Genomic DNA, 16,009 nt, shown 5'->3' with positions numbered 1-16,009 from the left:
GCAACTGTTGTATATCCGTCTTCGAAAGAACGCCCTCGCTAAATCCAAACGAAAGGGACGAGTCGAGGATTATTTCAAATTTTAATAAAAAATGTGGAAGTATTAAAATCATCTTGGAAATTTTACTCTCCCCTCAGGAAGTTCCGGTGTTACAAGTGTAAACAGGTTTTAAGAAGATTGAAATTTTACATATAACTTAGACGGCATTGAGGATTTGCTCTAACATAACAGTAATTACCTCTGCACTCACCACATTTCTTACTGTCGTCCACGGAAAATGCTTCGTAGAAGGACTTCATCAAAGGTCTTCAAAAGTATTGGACAACATAAGACGGGTTTTATACCGTGGGAATTCCCGACAAGAGCGCTTAAGTTACAACCCTCTTGTACATGTAGTATCGCCTACACGAATATACAAAAACAAAATATTCGATCGTTTCTCCGTTATTTTCCTGAATAAAGTAATTTAAGTTTTCACAGATCATTTGCGGCTGAGGATTTAGATCCCCCCGAAAAGAACCTTGTCCGTGCAAACAATGCAAACCGGAATATTATTTATGTTGTTTTAACTGTTCTTTTTGTTTGATGCAGTAATGACCCGACTATACGCGAGTCTTTCAAATGGTTGACAGCCCTACATAATGGGTGTCGGGTTTTTCTATTAGTATAAAAGCTCCATAAAACGTCCTCCAAAAAAATAATCTACATTACAAAGAAGAACCTCTAGATTGAGTGCTTTTCAACGCATTTCGTTTTGACTATTCTTATATTGTAATCAGTTTTGTCAAGCAGATCTCTTCATGCGCGTCACACGAACTGATAAAAAACGTACGATTCTAAACATAAACACCAATGTGTTATTAAAATAATATACAGTTAAGTAATTAAGCCGATATAATTTGCAAAAACATCTCGGGATGTCCTCAGGATTCAGATTGCCTTTGAAAGTAAAATTTCACTGCTTGCTGGAGAGGTCGTTTGCATTTCAACACCTGCGGGTGTCGGAAAGATGCAAATGGTATTAATGTCTCTAACGCTCGCCCGCGCCCAAACAAATAGAGATAAATCTAGTCTCCTTTTTTAGTCTCTTTACTTTCTTTCTTTTACACTTACACACATTTATTTATAAAACTCTGTTACGCTGCATAATATCCAAAGGACCAGTCCCTTCGTTTTAGTGCTGTCTTTGAAAACCGTGAACACAAGAATTATCGATATGGCGGGTATTGCTGTCAATCTGATGCAAGAGTCAGTCTTTGTAGATGAGGTTGCATTGATAAATTAAAAAGGTTCAATTGCGGCTCTTTTTATCAGTGTTTGAAAACGAGGCTATGGCAATTGCCAAACAAAAGGTCTAATGAGTAAAACAAAAGCTGTGCACGTGCGTTATAAATCTTTGTACACTTCTTTTCCGTTCTCTGCAAAACAAGAACGTGAAATGACCAAGTTCTGCGAAGTCTGAGTACCAAGAAAGACGACGGCTAATATTTCGTATTTCCGTTTCCATATTTAGCCTGGGCGTTTTTAGAGGCATTGGCGTACTGAAAAGATTTAGACTGTCAAGAATTTCGCTGGTAAAATATAAATTCATTTTTCACTTGGCGTCGTGTCGCCGTCGCTTAAACTTCCTATTAGAGAGCTTAGGCAATGACGACGGCGACCCCGAGAACAACGCCCAGTAAAAAATGAATTTATATTTTACCTTCGAATTTCGCAACTCTCTAGACCTGTTCAGTGCCCCTACTGGTCTCAGAACTTGCTCAAGCTAAATATGGAACGTCAGCGTTCAATTCCAAATGAAAATGCGAAAAATTAGCCGCCGTCGTTCGCGTTCTCCAAAATACGCAGAGGTTAGTCATTTCACGTTGTTAGGGACCTTACGCATATAAGACGGCGAAGACGAGGACGACGCCTAGTAAAAATTTTCTATTTTACTTTGAAATTTCGCATTTATTTGGAACTTTTCAGTGTGTCTGTCGGTATTAAAACTTGCCCCTGCTGAATATGCTACGAATGCGTTCAGTTCCAAATAGAAATACGAAAAATTTGCCGTTGTGGTTCACGTTCTCCAGACAACGCAGAATTTGGTCATTTCACGTTTCTGTTTTGCAGAGGAAGGCAAAGAAATGTACCTAGAATTATAATGCACGTGCACAGCCATTGTTTTGCTCATTAGACCTTTTGTTTGGTGACGTTCTCGTTGCCGTTGCCGTCGTGTTCTGCGTAAGGTCCCTGTTGTTTTGCGGAGGACGACAAAGAAATGTACAAAGATTTATAACGCACGTGCATAGCTATTGTTTTGCTCATTAAACCTTTTGTTTGGTGTCGCTCTCGTCGCCGTCGCCGTCGTGGTTTGCTAAAACTCCCTATTAATAAAATGAGAGCACAATTCATTTTCACATGTTAATTTTTGCACCAGAATAATGGGAAACAAAAAGAACTCGGAATTGGCCTGCACAGTGGTCGCAATGCAATTCAGGCCTCCACTGAAACAGCTATTTCCCTTCTAAAGTAGTTCACAGTTTGCCCCTAGCCTCCGAGTAAAAACGAGACTGCAGACCACTCAGCTAAAATGTGTTTCACCTGGACTTTCATTTCATGCAAGTCAAACTCATTTTCATAAGAGTTTCGCAAAAGCACTCGTTTTAAAACGGAGGTAAAAGCACCTCTTGACAGCAACCACAGCATTAAAACCTTTTTGATTGACTTTCGTACCGTTTGATCTGCACGCAACATATAATGTGGCAAGAAATAATTAAACCAAACATTTAACAATTCTAGAGATCACAGTTTTCTGGTTCGCACTGTAAAATAACCCTCGAGCTTGGGCTGGCATATAAAATTTAATCTAAAGATATGCTCATGTCTTCATTTCCTCTCTGTCCAAAATGCTCCTTGTGAACAAAACATAACTAACAATGTAATTTCCCTTTCGTTTCTGCCTCAAACTATAATTATAACTCTGTTTAACGAGCAGATTCCATGTTGCCGTGCATTTGGTCAGTAACAGATCACAGATGATGACAACATATGGTAAGAACAAACAAGGTGGCACAATGGCCATTAGCCGTGTGTCACTGATGTTCTTACCACATTTTGACATCTTCTGTGATCTATTACTGAACAGCCGCACGGCAACATGGAGTCTACTTGTTTTATGTACCAAAGAAACAAAACTATTCTTAATAACGTCATCTATGCATCTGCCCTCCAGTAGATCATCAGTAACAACCAATCAACATGCGAAAATAATTCAACAACTTAAATAAAGAACTATAGATTCACAGTCTGTTGTCAGGTGCTTTAACTTATCCGCATAACTGAATCTTCAAACCGCAACGCGTGCTTTGCTTCTAGGGATCACACAACTTGTTTCCATAAAACAAAATATATATCATGAGCTACAACTTAGAGGAGTCAGATAGCAGCTCTTGTAAGGTCTCACATAAATGGACAATAGAACAAACAACAGAAACAAAAGAAGGATTACAAGCTTACGAGAGCTGCTACACTTGTAACTTAAAGAATATCAGGACTAGAATGGACACACACAAAAAAGACCTTTCCAGCATTCCACTTCACCATTCACTGGTGGGCATTTTCATAAAGTTTTTGAATTTTTGTCCACCCTGACCTAAACTCAGTGCCACTGCTCACTGAAATGCAGAAAGGTCTGTTATCATGACGGCCAAGTTTGAGGGCACTGGCATTTAACAGAAAAATGTTATGGCGGTTTAATTGTCACAAAAAATAAAAAGATTGCGTTGCAAGAGGTTACTTGAGAGCGAGATCCTCGTAACCGTGCGCTTGTCTATTAATGTATTTTCCAACAATTCAACAATATCAAACGTTGAGGGAATCAAACAAGGCTACCTCAGCCTTGCTATTTCCATTTCTAGTATTTTTTTAATTAATTAAATTCTATTTTCCAAGAAGATAAAAACTGGTTATGTGATCCCAAGCTCTATAGGGCCTATAATACACTGCATTATTAACAATTCATGAGTGACCTCAGATAAAGAATTGAAAATGGTAAACACGGTTTAGCACCAGCTTAAATATGGAATTATGCGTAAGAAAGATACATTATTGATGTCGTAAGGGAACAAGTGATCATTTTGGTAACCCTTGTTAACCTTTTAATTGAAAGGCATCAGCAGCACTGAAACTCGCTTTGCAATACTTATACATAATCAGGAAGAAAAGATCATGACAATTGCCAAGTAATCACCAAAGAGAATTATGGTTACTTTGATTGTCAAACACATCCTCCCAACAAGGACTATAAGAAATGTATCGATACCAGTGAGGAGTATTTGTATGTTAACACCAGGGCTTGAAAAGTCAAGTTAGATCATATGTACTAAAGGCATCCATGGTCAAATGTTGATCAATACCGTTGATCAACATCTCGATCAACTCTCGATTGACAACTCAATCAATACACGGTCAAAAATAGATTGACAGTAGACACTCCATCGACACTTCAATTGATACCCGGTCATCACTAGATTGACACTCAATGAACATCTCAATCAATACCCAGTCAACACTACATCGACACTTGCTCAACATCTTGATTGACACTTGAGCAACACTTGATCAACAGTCGTCCATAGCTGACTGACTCATATGTATCAATCAACACTCTATGTGTGTGTCATTAGTCAACTCTCAACCGACTGTCAACCAAGATGTCGACTGAGTGTTGACTGAGTATAGCTGGAGATGTTGATCAAGTTTTGGTCCAGATGTGAATCGTAGGTATTGACTGACACTTGACCGCAGATGCCTTTAATACATGTACATGTGATCTGTCAAGTTACCCCAGAGGGAACAAATAAATAATAACTATAGCTATTGTACAGACAGAATATGACAGACTAGAGGAACTCCTATGTTTACATGACAATAATTATTTTCCAGTCCTTCCACTCATTCAAGTGTTTGAGCACTGGACTATGAGACTGGCAAAACATGTCGCACTTTTCAATAATCCATATCATTTGCAAAATTATGACGCCAAGAAATGCAATTTGACAATACACGTATTTAAAAAAAACACACTTAAGTCTCATAAGGAATGTTAACGGTTTAACCAACAGAACTGGAACTGAAACAATTGAGGCACAGTCAACTACCATTCATATTGGTTTGCCTGAGAATATGCTTGAAGTTTAAACTGCCACTGTTGCTGTCATCTGATGATCTGCTGTTTGTTTCAGTGTTAGAAAGTGCCGGGAATGTAGGGCCACTGGAAGAGCTTGCTGGTGTTTTGTTATTTTCTCCAGCCAATTCCTTGGCCAGATCTTGGAATTTCTTCACAAAGTCCACACTGTTCTCATCCATTATTGCATGCAATGCTGTCTCCGGCTAAAACAAACATAGAAAAATAATATTGATAAGAGTACAGTTGGATCACCATTACCCATAACTTACATCTATTTGACTGAGAACTACACTGAAGCATAAGAGCTAGTGATTAGTGCAATGGACTCCAGATTGAGAGGTCCACGTTTGAGCCCTGGCAGGGTTATGGATCAATATACATTTCACGTGACATAATCAAACTCTAAAATCCAATACTAAAGAGCCATCAAAGTCTTTATCCTCATCAGGCATAAGAGGTGCTAATTTTATATCTGCTTACAACAGTTGTAAACAGATATAAAATTATGCCAACCAGCTCAAAAGTTGCCTTTGAGCTCATTGACATACTTCATTTGGAAACCAGCCCATTTTGAAATGCAGTGTTGTGGTGGTGTGCGACATAAAGTTGCAAATCATGTTTGTAAAAAAAATATATTTAACTCATGACTTTTAGCCATTTGAGAGGTAAACGTACCAGGAAGAGTGTTTATGTAAATGTATGTTGGCTCAGTACGGATAATCAGTCACCTAGATAACCAAAGTGTGTTCCAGAGTAGTGTGACCACAGACTGTTTTTTTTTTTTCTGCGATTTTTTTTTTGTTAATGCTCACAAACACTCTTACAAATAGCAAATTAACACTCAATCATTTTCTGCAATTTTCACATGGTAATTAATATCCAATTAATAACCTAGATACATTATGTCTATATCACACCAAATAGCTATTATACCTCTACATTACAGACAACTCAATTGGTCTCTTAGAAACCACAATTTAATATAGTTATCTGTTCCTAGATATAATATAAACACCTCCATAATACAGACACTTGGCTATGGCCTTTCAGACCTTTCACGGTGGGCATTAAAGGGGTTCCACTATACTTCACAAATTTGAACATACATGTACATGTATGTATAGGTAATCATATGAATGCGAGTGCAATTGGGGATTTACACTAAGAGGGATATTTGAAAATCCTCTCAAAATTAGATGAGACTTTAAGCGGGTGAAATTTGAAAGAACTTTCAAATATCGTGTAAATCCTTAGTTACTCATTGAAGCTTTCAAACGATTACTAATTTAATGCATGACGGAGAAAATTAGGAACAAGCACACGTTAATTTTCACTGCAGTGGAAATTAAAAATTAATGATAAATTGGCCTGCTCTCAGCCAATCACAATGAAGTAATTTTCTCAGTCATATAATAAATATGGTAACAGCACTTACATCTAGAAGATGATGAGAGCTTAGAAGGTTATCCTGAGATGGCTCCTTGAAAACACTCTCTCCAGCTGACTCCTAGGAATAGCAAATTAACACAAATTCAAGTACACGTAACAGTTTGTAACAAACTCCCTGTTTTAGAAGACAACTCTGGACTTGTCTCCAAAGAGACAAAACGTCTGACAGAAGAATAAAGGAGTTTTTGGCCACATAGTTGGTGTTCTCACATAACAATGTGGGTAACAATAAAGGTTCCCTTAAAGCTATGAAATATTTCCTACGATTAAGGTGACAACGGGAGACTACGGAGAGAAGTTCAGATGTCTGGAAGAGTTTTCAAGAGGTTTACATATCTATAGAAATGAATAGAGATTTCATGGAAAATTCTTCCACCAAACAAGTCTGCTAACAAAAGGTCTTTCATAGTGTGATATTAATTGTTTTATAGCAAAACAATTTAAATAAAGAAACACTACCATTTTATCGCTATACACTCCTGAAACTAGATGTATGATGCTAAAATACGCTGCAGTTATAATTCATATTAAATATATAACCTCATACAGTCATGGGTCATAGTAATAATAGAACCAAATGATACTTTCAGTTCAATGAAATATGTGCAGAAGGAATCCTCCAGAAGTTTGAGTAACAAGTGGACAAAAACTTTGTACTGAGATTATTTACATTGTATTGCAAACTTCTGTGTGATTATTCTAAATATCTTCTAAAAACATCATTTCTAACAACACCAAATGTCAAATTTGAACTTGGTATGAAACACTTGAAAGAAATGAAATTTTACCAGTGATGGCTCAATTTCTCTGAACTTTGAAATTTATTTTCTCGAGCTCCCATGGGAAGTTGTTTTCGGTGTTATTAGAGGTAACTATTTATATCTTTAGCTCTAGGAAAATGTAAAAAGGACTGCAAAATACCTGAAATTATTCTGGTACCAGGTTTTTCTCCACTAAAAACTGAAATTGCTCGATTTCCTATCGAATTTTGTCTTAACACTTGCACCATTATCTTACCTCCAAACTCACTAGCCTTTCATCCTTCTTGGGAGAAGTGGTTAACTTGTCTGTTACAAAGACAGAAAACAAGCAGTCATCAGCATATACTGTCATTACTGAAACAAAATCAGATTTTAAGTGCTGCTTTGCTCCCTTGAAACAGTACAGTGTGTTCGTTTTTTTCCTTATCTGCAAGTTATACTGGTATAGGGTTTCATTTTTTCCAAGTGCACTGGTTCTTGACAAATTTCAAAGTTTGTCCTGTTTGGTTGGAGCTACTATCTTGGACAACACTGGCTGAGAAAATCACATATCTTGTGTTTGCAAGAAACATAAAACTAATCTCTTTCTTTGCTTTCAAAAGGGCAAATATATTTTTTCAACCCTCTTTCCCTGTCCATTGTAGTTTCAAAGAGCTGCCAATTCTCTCCAGTCCAATATGCTGAATATGGAAGGCATTTTGACTAAGAATGGACAAACCGAACAGAGTAAAAGAATTGGAAGCTGAATGCTTCAGATCTTACCAAGAAGGCTGCCGATAGAGAAGTTTGAAGACTGCAACAAACAATCAAACAAACATAAGTGAGGAGTGTACTAATTAAATAAATAAATAAATAAATAAATTACAATATTTAGAAAGGAAACCACATCAAACTTAATTAGCTGGTTTTCATGCAGGTCCTCTATCCTGGTGGAATTGGAATTTGGAACATTTGTTTTTGTGGAGGGAGGAAAGTGGGAACCTGGAGAAAAACCCTCAGAGCAAGGCGAGACCAACAACAAACTCAACCCACATTATGGCAACAGGTCATAATCGAGTCTGGGCCACTTGGTGGGAGGCAAGAGCTCTCACCACCGTGCTATCCCAGCTGCCAATCCCCTAATTAATTTTCAATTAAAATTTAGTGGAAGAAGTGCATGCATCAACAAGCAAATCAACCAGTCAAATAAAAACAATCCATCCTCTCGATGGACACCAATCAAGCCATCCTTATTCTAGGGACTGGTAAAGGAGATCATGATCACCTTAGGCATCCGCACAACATTTACACAGCACAACTTCATTTTTACAGCAATTTTTGTCTCACAGATTCAATTGTAGCTTCTTAGATAGCAGTGTGCAAAGAAAGTCCTGTCCAATAGTTCAAGGCCACTGGAAATACCAGTTGGGCATGTGGATTCTGTACATCACTTGCCAGATCAACAAGTGAAGTTCTTGGAAATTTAAATTACAGAAGTATTGTGAGGGAAAGTCCAAGCTTGAAAATTTGTTTTCTTTGCACCCTGGACAGTACATGTATGTGTGCCTGACAAGTACATAGACACATGTTCTGGTAAATGATTTGAGTGTAGTGAGAATATTCAAATGTTAAAGTCAAAATCGCAGCTAAGACCCTAGATTCAGACAAACTCCCACAAAAAATCCAATCATGGTGTGATAAAAGTTTCAAATTCATTGGCAAGTTATATTGGCAATTGATGATTAACTGCATGTACCTCTCCATTGAACCACTGTGACTGAAAGGAGGACGGTAGTACGCTATCTGCATTTGGGGACAACATCAAAGATGGTACAGCCAAGCTTTCTTTACCAATGAGAGCCTCTTGTTGACTCTGTGAATCTACAATGCTACTAATAGGTCCTGCGCTACTGAAAAACACATCGCCTGTTGTTGAAACTGGAGACTGTACTGTTGAACCAGTGGAATTAAGAATGTTCTCCAATGTCGGACTGGCCATGCTTGCTGGCCCAACACCAGCTACGCCAGAATTAAGTTCCTCAATATGCACGTCAGAAGCAGTTAAAGCAGTGTTTGAACCAATTCTCTGAACAGTCTGTGCTACTAATTCTAAGTTTGAAGTTTTTATGCTGGGAAGAGATGCTAGAAAACCGGAACTGGAATCTTCACTTATTCCTGCAATAGATGGGGATGTCCCATTCTCATCCAGTGCTGTTCCAAGTGCAAGACCAATTATCGAATCTACAGAGTTTGATGTGGTCACAGCGCTGTCCACTAATGATTTTGTGTTGCCAACAAAATGGTCCATAACAGCAAGAAGGTCTGTGCCTTCAAACCCTGACATTTCTAGACCTAAGGCAGAAGAGTTTGCATTTGCAAAACCACTTTCATCCACTGCACGTGGTGATGGAGAATCAACAAGGCTTGGGACAACAGCCAGTTCTGAAGTAATTGATGTTTCTGCAACAAATAACACCACATGTGGTTAGGAAAAACATTTTTGTGTTCTGTTTACATTCAGTGGGAAGTGCGGTGCCCTCATGGTTAGTGCGCTAGTCTCTGGGTTGAGTGGTCCAGGTTCAAGGCCTGGCTGGGGACATTGCATTTTGTTCTTGGGCAAGACACTTTACTTTCGCAGTGCCTCTCTGCAACCAGGTGTACAAATGGGTAATGGCAAACTTATGCTGGGATAACCCTGCGATGGACTAGCATCCCATCCAGGGGGGGCTGGAAATAATTCCTAGTCACTTCATGATACAGAAACTGAGATAAGCTCCGGATTGATGGGCCCCCTTGGCACATATTCAGATTTTACCTACCTACATGTACCTTACATTCAGTAAATGTCACCATGCCTATGCAGGGTATACAAAGTGTTACAGGAAAGATGAAAAAGATTATTTTTCCCTCAAGGAGACCCAGCATGCAGAGAAAGTTGTGTCTTGTCAAGCTATTGGATTTTGCAGTCACATCACTGGATTTTGTCCATTGCTCGCCCAACAGGGCAAGCAATAGAAATAAAGTAATAATAACCAACCTGGTGGTGTTTTAGGTGAAACAACTGTCTTAGATTGAGTTGTCCCTGTAGCTGTTGAGGTGGAAACACCAGATGCGAGGATGGTACCCACTGTTTGCCCTGGTTGTGGAATAAAAGAAACTGCTACAGCTCCAGGGGGAACAGAGCTTGGACTACCCACTGGTCGTGGTAAAAGAGTTCTATGTACATTTGGTCTCTGTTGTCTTTTACGAATTCTAGCAGTCGGACGAAGATCAGAAATAATAGTCTTGTTTGTTGATGTTTGTGTGGCTGGAGGAACCACAGAGGGAAGGATGAAGGGTAGTTTGTCACTTGTCTTAGTGACAGGACGTGAAGACTTAGATCCAGTTTTCTCTTTTGAGACACTGGATGAAACACCTCTCTCTTTGGTCGCAGAGTGCAAACAGTTCTTAGTGAGTGATGCATCTGAAGATTTTGAAGTGGTCTTGGGCTCCTCGCTCCTTTCTTTTCCTTTCTTAAATTCTTCTGATGCAATATCTACAAGTTTTGTCAAACAAACAGCAGTTTGTGATGGTGCAAGGTTGTTCTCAATGTCATGCCATGTATACTCAAGTTTTAACTTTGGGGGCCTTCCAAGTTTGCAAAATATTTCTCCGAAAGTGATATTCCCACAAGTCCCTAAAGTCCAAAACGAGGGCTGATTCTTGTCATTACAAGATCCATTCTCATCTTGTTCAGCTGGCTCTGAAGTACAGCAAGACTCCATTTGTGTTTCAGTAGATCTTTGTGAAGAACCTTCCACATTCAAAGATTCTTCTGCTGATTTATCAGTTTGACCATGATTACTGGCACAACTGCTGCTTGGTGTGCCAGGCTCAAAGGATGCAGAATTGCACCCAGTCTTAGCCATCTCTTGGGGAGCATGTTGCAAGATTCCATTCAAACCACGCACATTGGCCCCTGAAGATTTCTCTTCTGCCAACGAGGAAGGTGAACATGCTTTTGCCATATCTTCCACTGGTATGATGTCTGAGGTAGCAGCATTTTCTAGAAAGCAAAGATCACTTGACAATGCTTTGCAAGCTGGAGAGCCAGCTTGCTTGTCTACAACATCAGGGCTGACATACAATTCCGAAGGAATAACGATACACATTTTCAATGGTTCTAAAGTCTTTCTGGACACAACTTGCCACTTCTTCATAAGAAAATGAAGCATCAAACTCAGTGGTTTCTTTGGTGGCACTGAAGTTCTCAACCTTGGGTTCTTTGACAATTTTTGAACAGCTGCCCAAGCCAAATGGTTATATGGCAAGAGCTCTACCACAAGTTTATTTGGCATAGCAAGGGACTGGGCGTCACCATACTCTTTGCCTTGTCCTGTTGATGTAAGCCGTTTAAGAGCACGACATTGAACAGGTGCTTTGATTTTGAAATTTCGTCCTTTGCTGCGAATAGAAATTGTTCCATGGCTAAGCAGCTCTTCAAGCTTTTTGCCATGTTTGTCGTTCCAGCCACATATTCTCTTGCGTAGTTCTCCATAACAAATCAAACCTTTCAACTCAATAATCATCTTCTTTTGGTTGTCATTCCCACTCAGTTGTTCGGCAGGTAGATACTTAGCAATTTTGTTTAAGGAGCGATAATAGAAATGTCGCACTTGATCTTTGTTTTTAATAAGAGCAGGAGGGTCTCCTCTTCTCTTGTGTTTTGTTGCAATGAAGTGGCAGATCTTATCAAAGTCCTTGCCATATTCATGCAAAGCTTCAAAGAAAGTGTCTTTTTCTGCTTTCCCCCAAGACTCCCATTGCCTCTTAACTTGCTTTTTTCTTCTGTTTGTCTGTGGCGGAGATGATGATGACACCACTGCTTCACTGCCAGTACTGTTCTCTGTAACAAGCAAAACAACAACTAGATTGAGAACCAAGTAAAATATATTCACCTTAAGCTAGGAGATGTGTGCAGGACCAAAATTTTGTGTCTAGAATATAAAAGCATTTTTCCTTGCTTTCAAGCTGTCAGTAACTGTATTTCTACAACAAAATGTCTCATATCTTCAAAATCTTATCCACTATTATTACTATAATTGTATAAATCTATAAATCTATAACAAAATTCTCAGTCATGATTGGCTCTCTGCACGCCTATTTATCACATCATCAGCGTGCATGCGAGTTATTATACAGTCAAACCTCCGGTTGCGACCACCTCTCTTAACCAACCAGTTTTCCAAAATACCAGATGTTTCTAAGTCAAATCACTATATTTGGAGCCTCTTGTAAGCAACCACCTCTTGTAAGCGACTGCAACCACTTTTAGGGCTAAAAGTTTGAAACTTTCCTTTCTTTTTAATCTCCCGTAAGCAACCACCTTGACAGATAATGGAGCAAAAGATGGATAATAAGGTGTTGTAACATTATCGTATTCCTGGCTAGTACAAGAAAATTCCTCAATGGGAAGAACCAGATTTTTTTCTTGAAATTGACTTTTACATGAATGAAACATCGTATCGGCATTGACGCATGAGTTAAGTCTCATCAGTTACCATATTCTAATGTGCAGTTCCAGAAAATAACCATACTCCCCCCACAGAAGGGATTGGAATTTCCTGGGGGGTGGGGGGTTCTATGAGACCAAAAAATTTTAAAAAATGTATGAAGCTTAACTGGAATTTCCAGAGGGGTGGGGAGGTGTTAGAGAAAATCCCTTCCATGGGGGAGGTATAGATATTTTCTGGAACTACAAAATGAGGAAAAATTTTGATCCATTACGGTTTAAGCTCTCATAAGCAATCACCTCCTGTAAGCGACCACCTAGGCTCAACATTTTGAGTGGTCGCTTAAGGGAGGTTTGACTGTAATCCTGCTGATAATTTCAAATTGGCCTCGCACTGTGTGCTTGTCCGATTTTGAAACTACTCAACCAGTTACTCCCTGAATTGTACTCCACTCGGTTCAATTACTATTACTATTATTGTATGTTATCTAGATCCCAGTAAAAACATTGACCACGTAGAAATAATAAATAGTATGAATATTGTCAAATTTTATTTACAATCTTCATGATAGCTAGTAAGGCAAAAACTCATATTTTTTGGGAAGTACCTGAAATATTTCATTGTTGTAATTTTCACTGGAAATCCAGAATTTCAAAGGAATGTTATTTAGAACGAATGAGAGTATATCTGGCTTAGTTATAGCCTGATTAAAGTGATACGTGTACCAAACCAACATCGACAATCAGTAAACAAGTGTGTATCAGCCTACAACTTTAACTGAATTTTTGCAGTTTTTAACACCAGTTCAAAACGAAAACGATGATAAAATGAAACAAGGAACTGCAAACTATAAGAAGCAAATTACTTTCAGTGATAGCCTAAAAATCGATGGGAACCGATTTCGCATACAGCTCAAAATGGCGGTCTGGTTTGCAGTTCTTGTGTCGTTTGTGCAAAACGTAAATTCTTATAAGAAGTAGCATACCTTGGTTTACAACTCCATTAGCTGCACAAATTGTTAATTTTGGTCTTTTACTAGGTCTTGTACTACTTCTTGTCGCAACACCGACTGAATTATTCGAGGTTTCAGATGCTACAGCAAAACTTGAGTCCTTTGTTAATGTTTCCGCATGGTCTTCGTGAAGTCGTTTCTTTGAAGCCTGTTTCTGCGACCGTGTTTCGTGCAAAATCTGCGAATCTTTGCCAGAAACCTCTTCTATCAAATCTAAACCTTTCTCGATGTCTTTCACTGCATTATCTTTAATGGATGGAGGCAGCCCATCGGCAGTCATCCTAGACGAAGAAGCAAACACAACAATGGCGATTATGGTAAACTCACAATTTCAAGTCGAACCCTCTTCCACATATTAATCGAAGTACTTCCTGTCACGAGAGATCAGCTCTTTAAAGCTCGAAATCTAGCTAAGAAAGGAAAGCTAAAAAGTGCCAATTGCCGTGTTTTGTGGATTAGAAAGGGGAAAATAAGCTTATAGCATTGCTGTCGTTTCAATTCACGGTCGCTTCTCGACGAAGCGAAAACGAGAGCACAGTCACAACAATAGTTCTTACCCCTTCCTTCTCCCATAATTTCGACAGCGAGTTTTCATGAGTCTTTCTAGTAATGCCAGCTGTCGTCAGTACAAAATAGAGCCTCATAACGGTGTTAAACCAACGAAAAAGTGCGAGTTTCGCTCGCTTACTTCGACACGATCGATAGTAACTGGGAAAGTAAGGGACAACAGGAGGGGCTAAGGTATGGAGAGATGCTGATAAGGCCACAAAATTATTGCCAAAAATTTTAAAACTATTTTTTCCCTTTTAATCAGGTGAGGAATTTTATAAGACTGTTTACAAATTAATTTTGATTTTGAGTTCAGTACAAAAACAAGATATTGTGGTAATTTACGAGAAATGACAATAAAGTTCATTTTCAAAAAGTTATGAGTGACTCAGAAAATGTAAAGTAAGCTTATTACTGTCATTCTTATTTCAGTGTTAAAATCGAAATAGTTGGCTTCAAATGTAACGATGGCTAAATAAAAAAATTGCAATTTTGGGTCTGTCATAAGCTATAATTCAGTAGGCAAGGTAAGGTAGAAATTCTGATTTTTCGACTGTCAACATTCTCTGGTCAAATGACCTTGGCTTGTTGAAATGAGGGCCAGTTTTTCACTTGGATTTCTCCAGGACCGAGCTCGCTATGAAAAATGCCCCGACAAATTACGTTATATTACAAAGAAATGATGAGAGATTAGCTGCTTCAAATTACTACCATCCGTGATGAAACTCAGAGAAGGGAGTAAAATAGGCAGAGCTCGAACAATGCAAATCACCTGAAGTTGATGGCTGTAGAAATTTACAAATCTGACACCAGCGTTAGGAGAAAATCTCGCCTTCACATATTACATACACGACAAGCACATAAAACAGTTCCTTACGTTTAAAATAGGAGGAAATAGAGCTAAATTCCTCGATCGCATTAAGACTACCAGTAAAATATAGCAAGGAGATAATCACTATGGCTTACATATTCTATGACCAACACGTCCAGGCGGAATATCTCATTTGGCTCGTTCGATCGTCTCAGAATCGCTGCCTCAACAGACAACATAGGAGCGCTGTGAGTAGCCAAGGGTTTTTGATGCTGACCATACAAATTCCCAAGGAAGGTTTCTTGCATTTACGATGTAAACAAATCCACAGGTTGTGAAATAAACGACGTGAAGTTATTGATATTTGGTTTTGGCGCGAGCCTCTCACCGGTTCGTGGCGCGAACAAATGGTGGATTCGGATCACGTGACGCGTCATTGTTTCATACACTCGCAGGGACCTTTGGGTGATTTTAATGGCTGATAGCTTTTACACGATTCACACGCAAGAGTAATAAAATTAACGGCCTTCCTGGAGTTTTATTCGCCAGTATCTGAACAAATGAAGTATTTGTTCATATAAATATACCGAATTGTACTTGTGGTACAACTCTTACAGATCAGTTTGCTAGCATTGCGTGACTTAACTTACGTTACTCACAGGAATACCAACCTCGGTGCGGGATGATTTTGCCTAGAAAGAAACTGAAAAATACAGATATCTAAAGAAAAGGTTTTAATGTGTGTAGACTATTTGAACTGAAATCTATTCCCAACCACTGTATTTT

At 38.7% G+C, this 16,009-nt stretch overlaps 1 protein-coding gene across 2 annotated transcripts; it reads right to left on the bottom strand.

The window, feature by feature from the left end:
- Positions 1 to 1,073: 1,073 nt before the first annotated feature.
- On the bottom strand, positions 1,074 to 15,792 carry LOC145496408 (uncharacterized). 2 transcript variants are annotated; one of them, XM_081476051.1, is made up of 8 exons: positions 15,379 to 15,792; positions 13,837 to 14,144; positions 10,397 to 12,244; positions 9,116 to 9,819; positions 8,143 to 8,173; positions 7,637 to 7,686; positions 6,606 to 6,677; positions 1,074 to 5,373 (listed from the first exon to the last, which is right to left on the bottom strand). In XM_081476051.1, coding segments are annotated over exons 1-8 (3,255 nt in total). In that variant the 5' UTR covers positions 15,381 to 15,792; the 3' UTR covers positions 1,074 to 5,133. The 2 variants fall into 2 exon arrangements, with proteins under 2 accessions (XP_081332177.1, XP_081332175.1); XM_081476049.1 differs by lacking the exon at positions 15,379 to 15,792 and adding an exon at positions 14,421 to 15,368.
- Positions 15,793 to 16,009: the final 217 nt, after the last annotated feature.

Source organism: Orbicella franksi, chromosome 9, assembly GCF_964199315.1.
Source record: "Orbicella franksi chromosome 9, jaOrbFran1.1, whole genome shotgun sequence".
Classification (NCBI taxonomy): Eukaryota; Metazoa; Cnidaria; class Anthozoa; order Scleractinia; family Merulinidae; genus Orbicella; species Orbicella franksi.
This window is presented reverse-complemented; position numbering and strand designations above follow the sequence as displayed.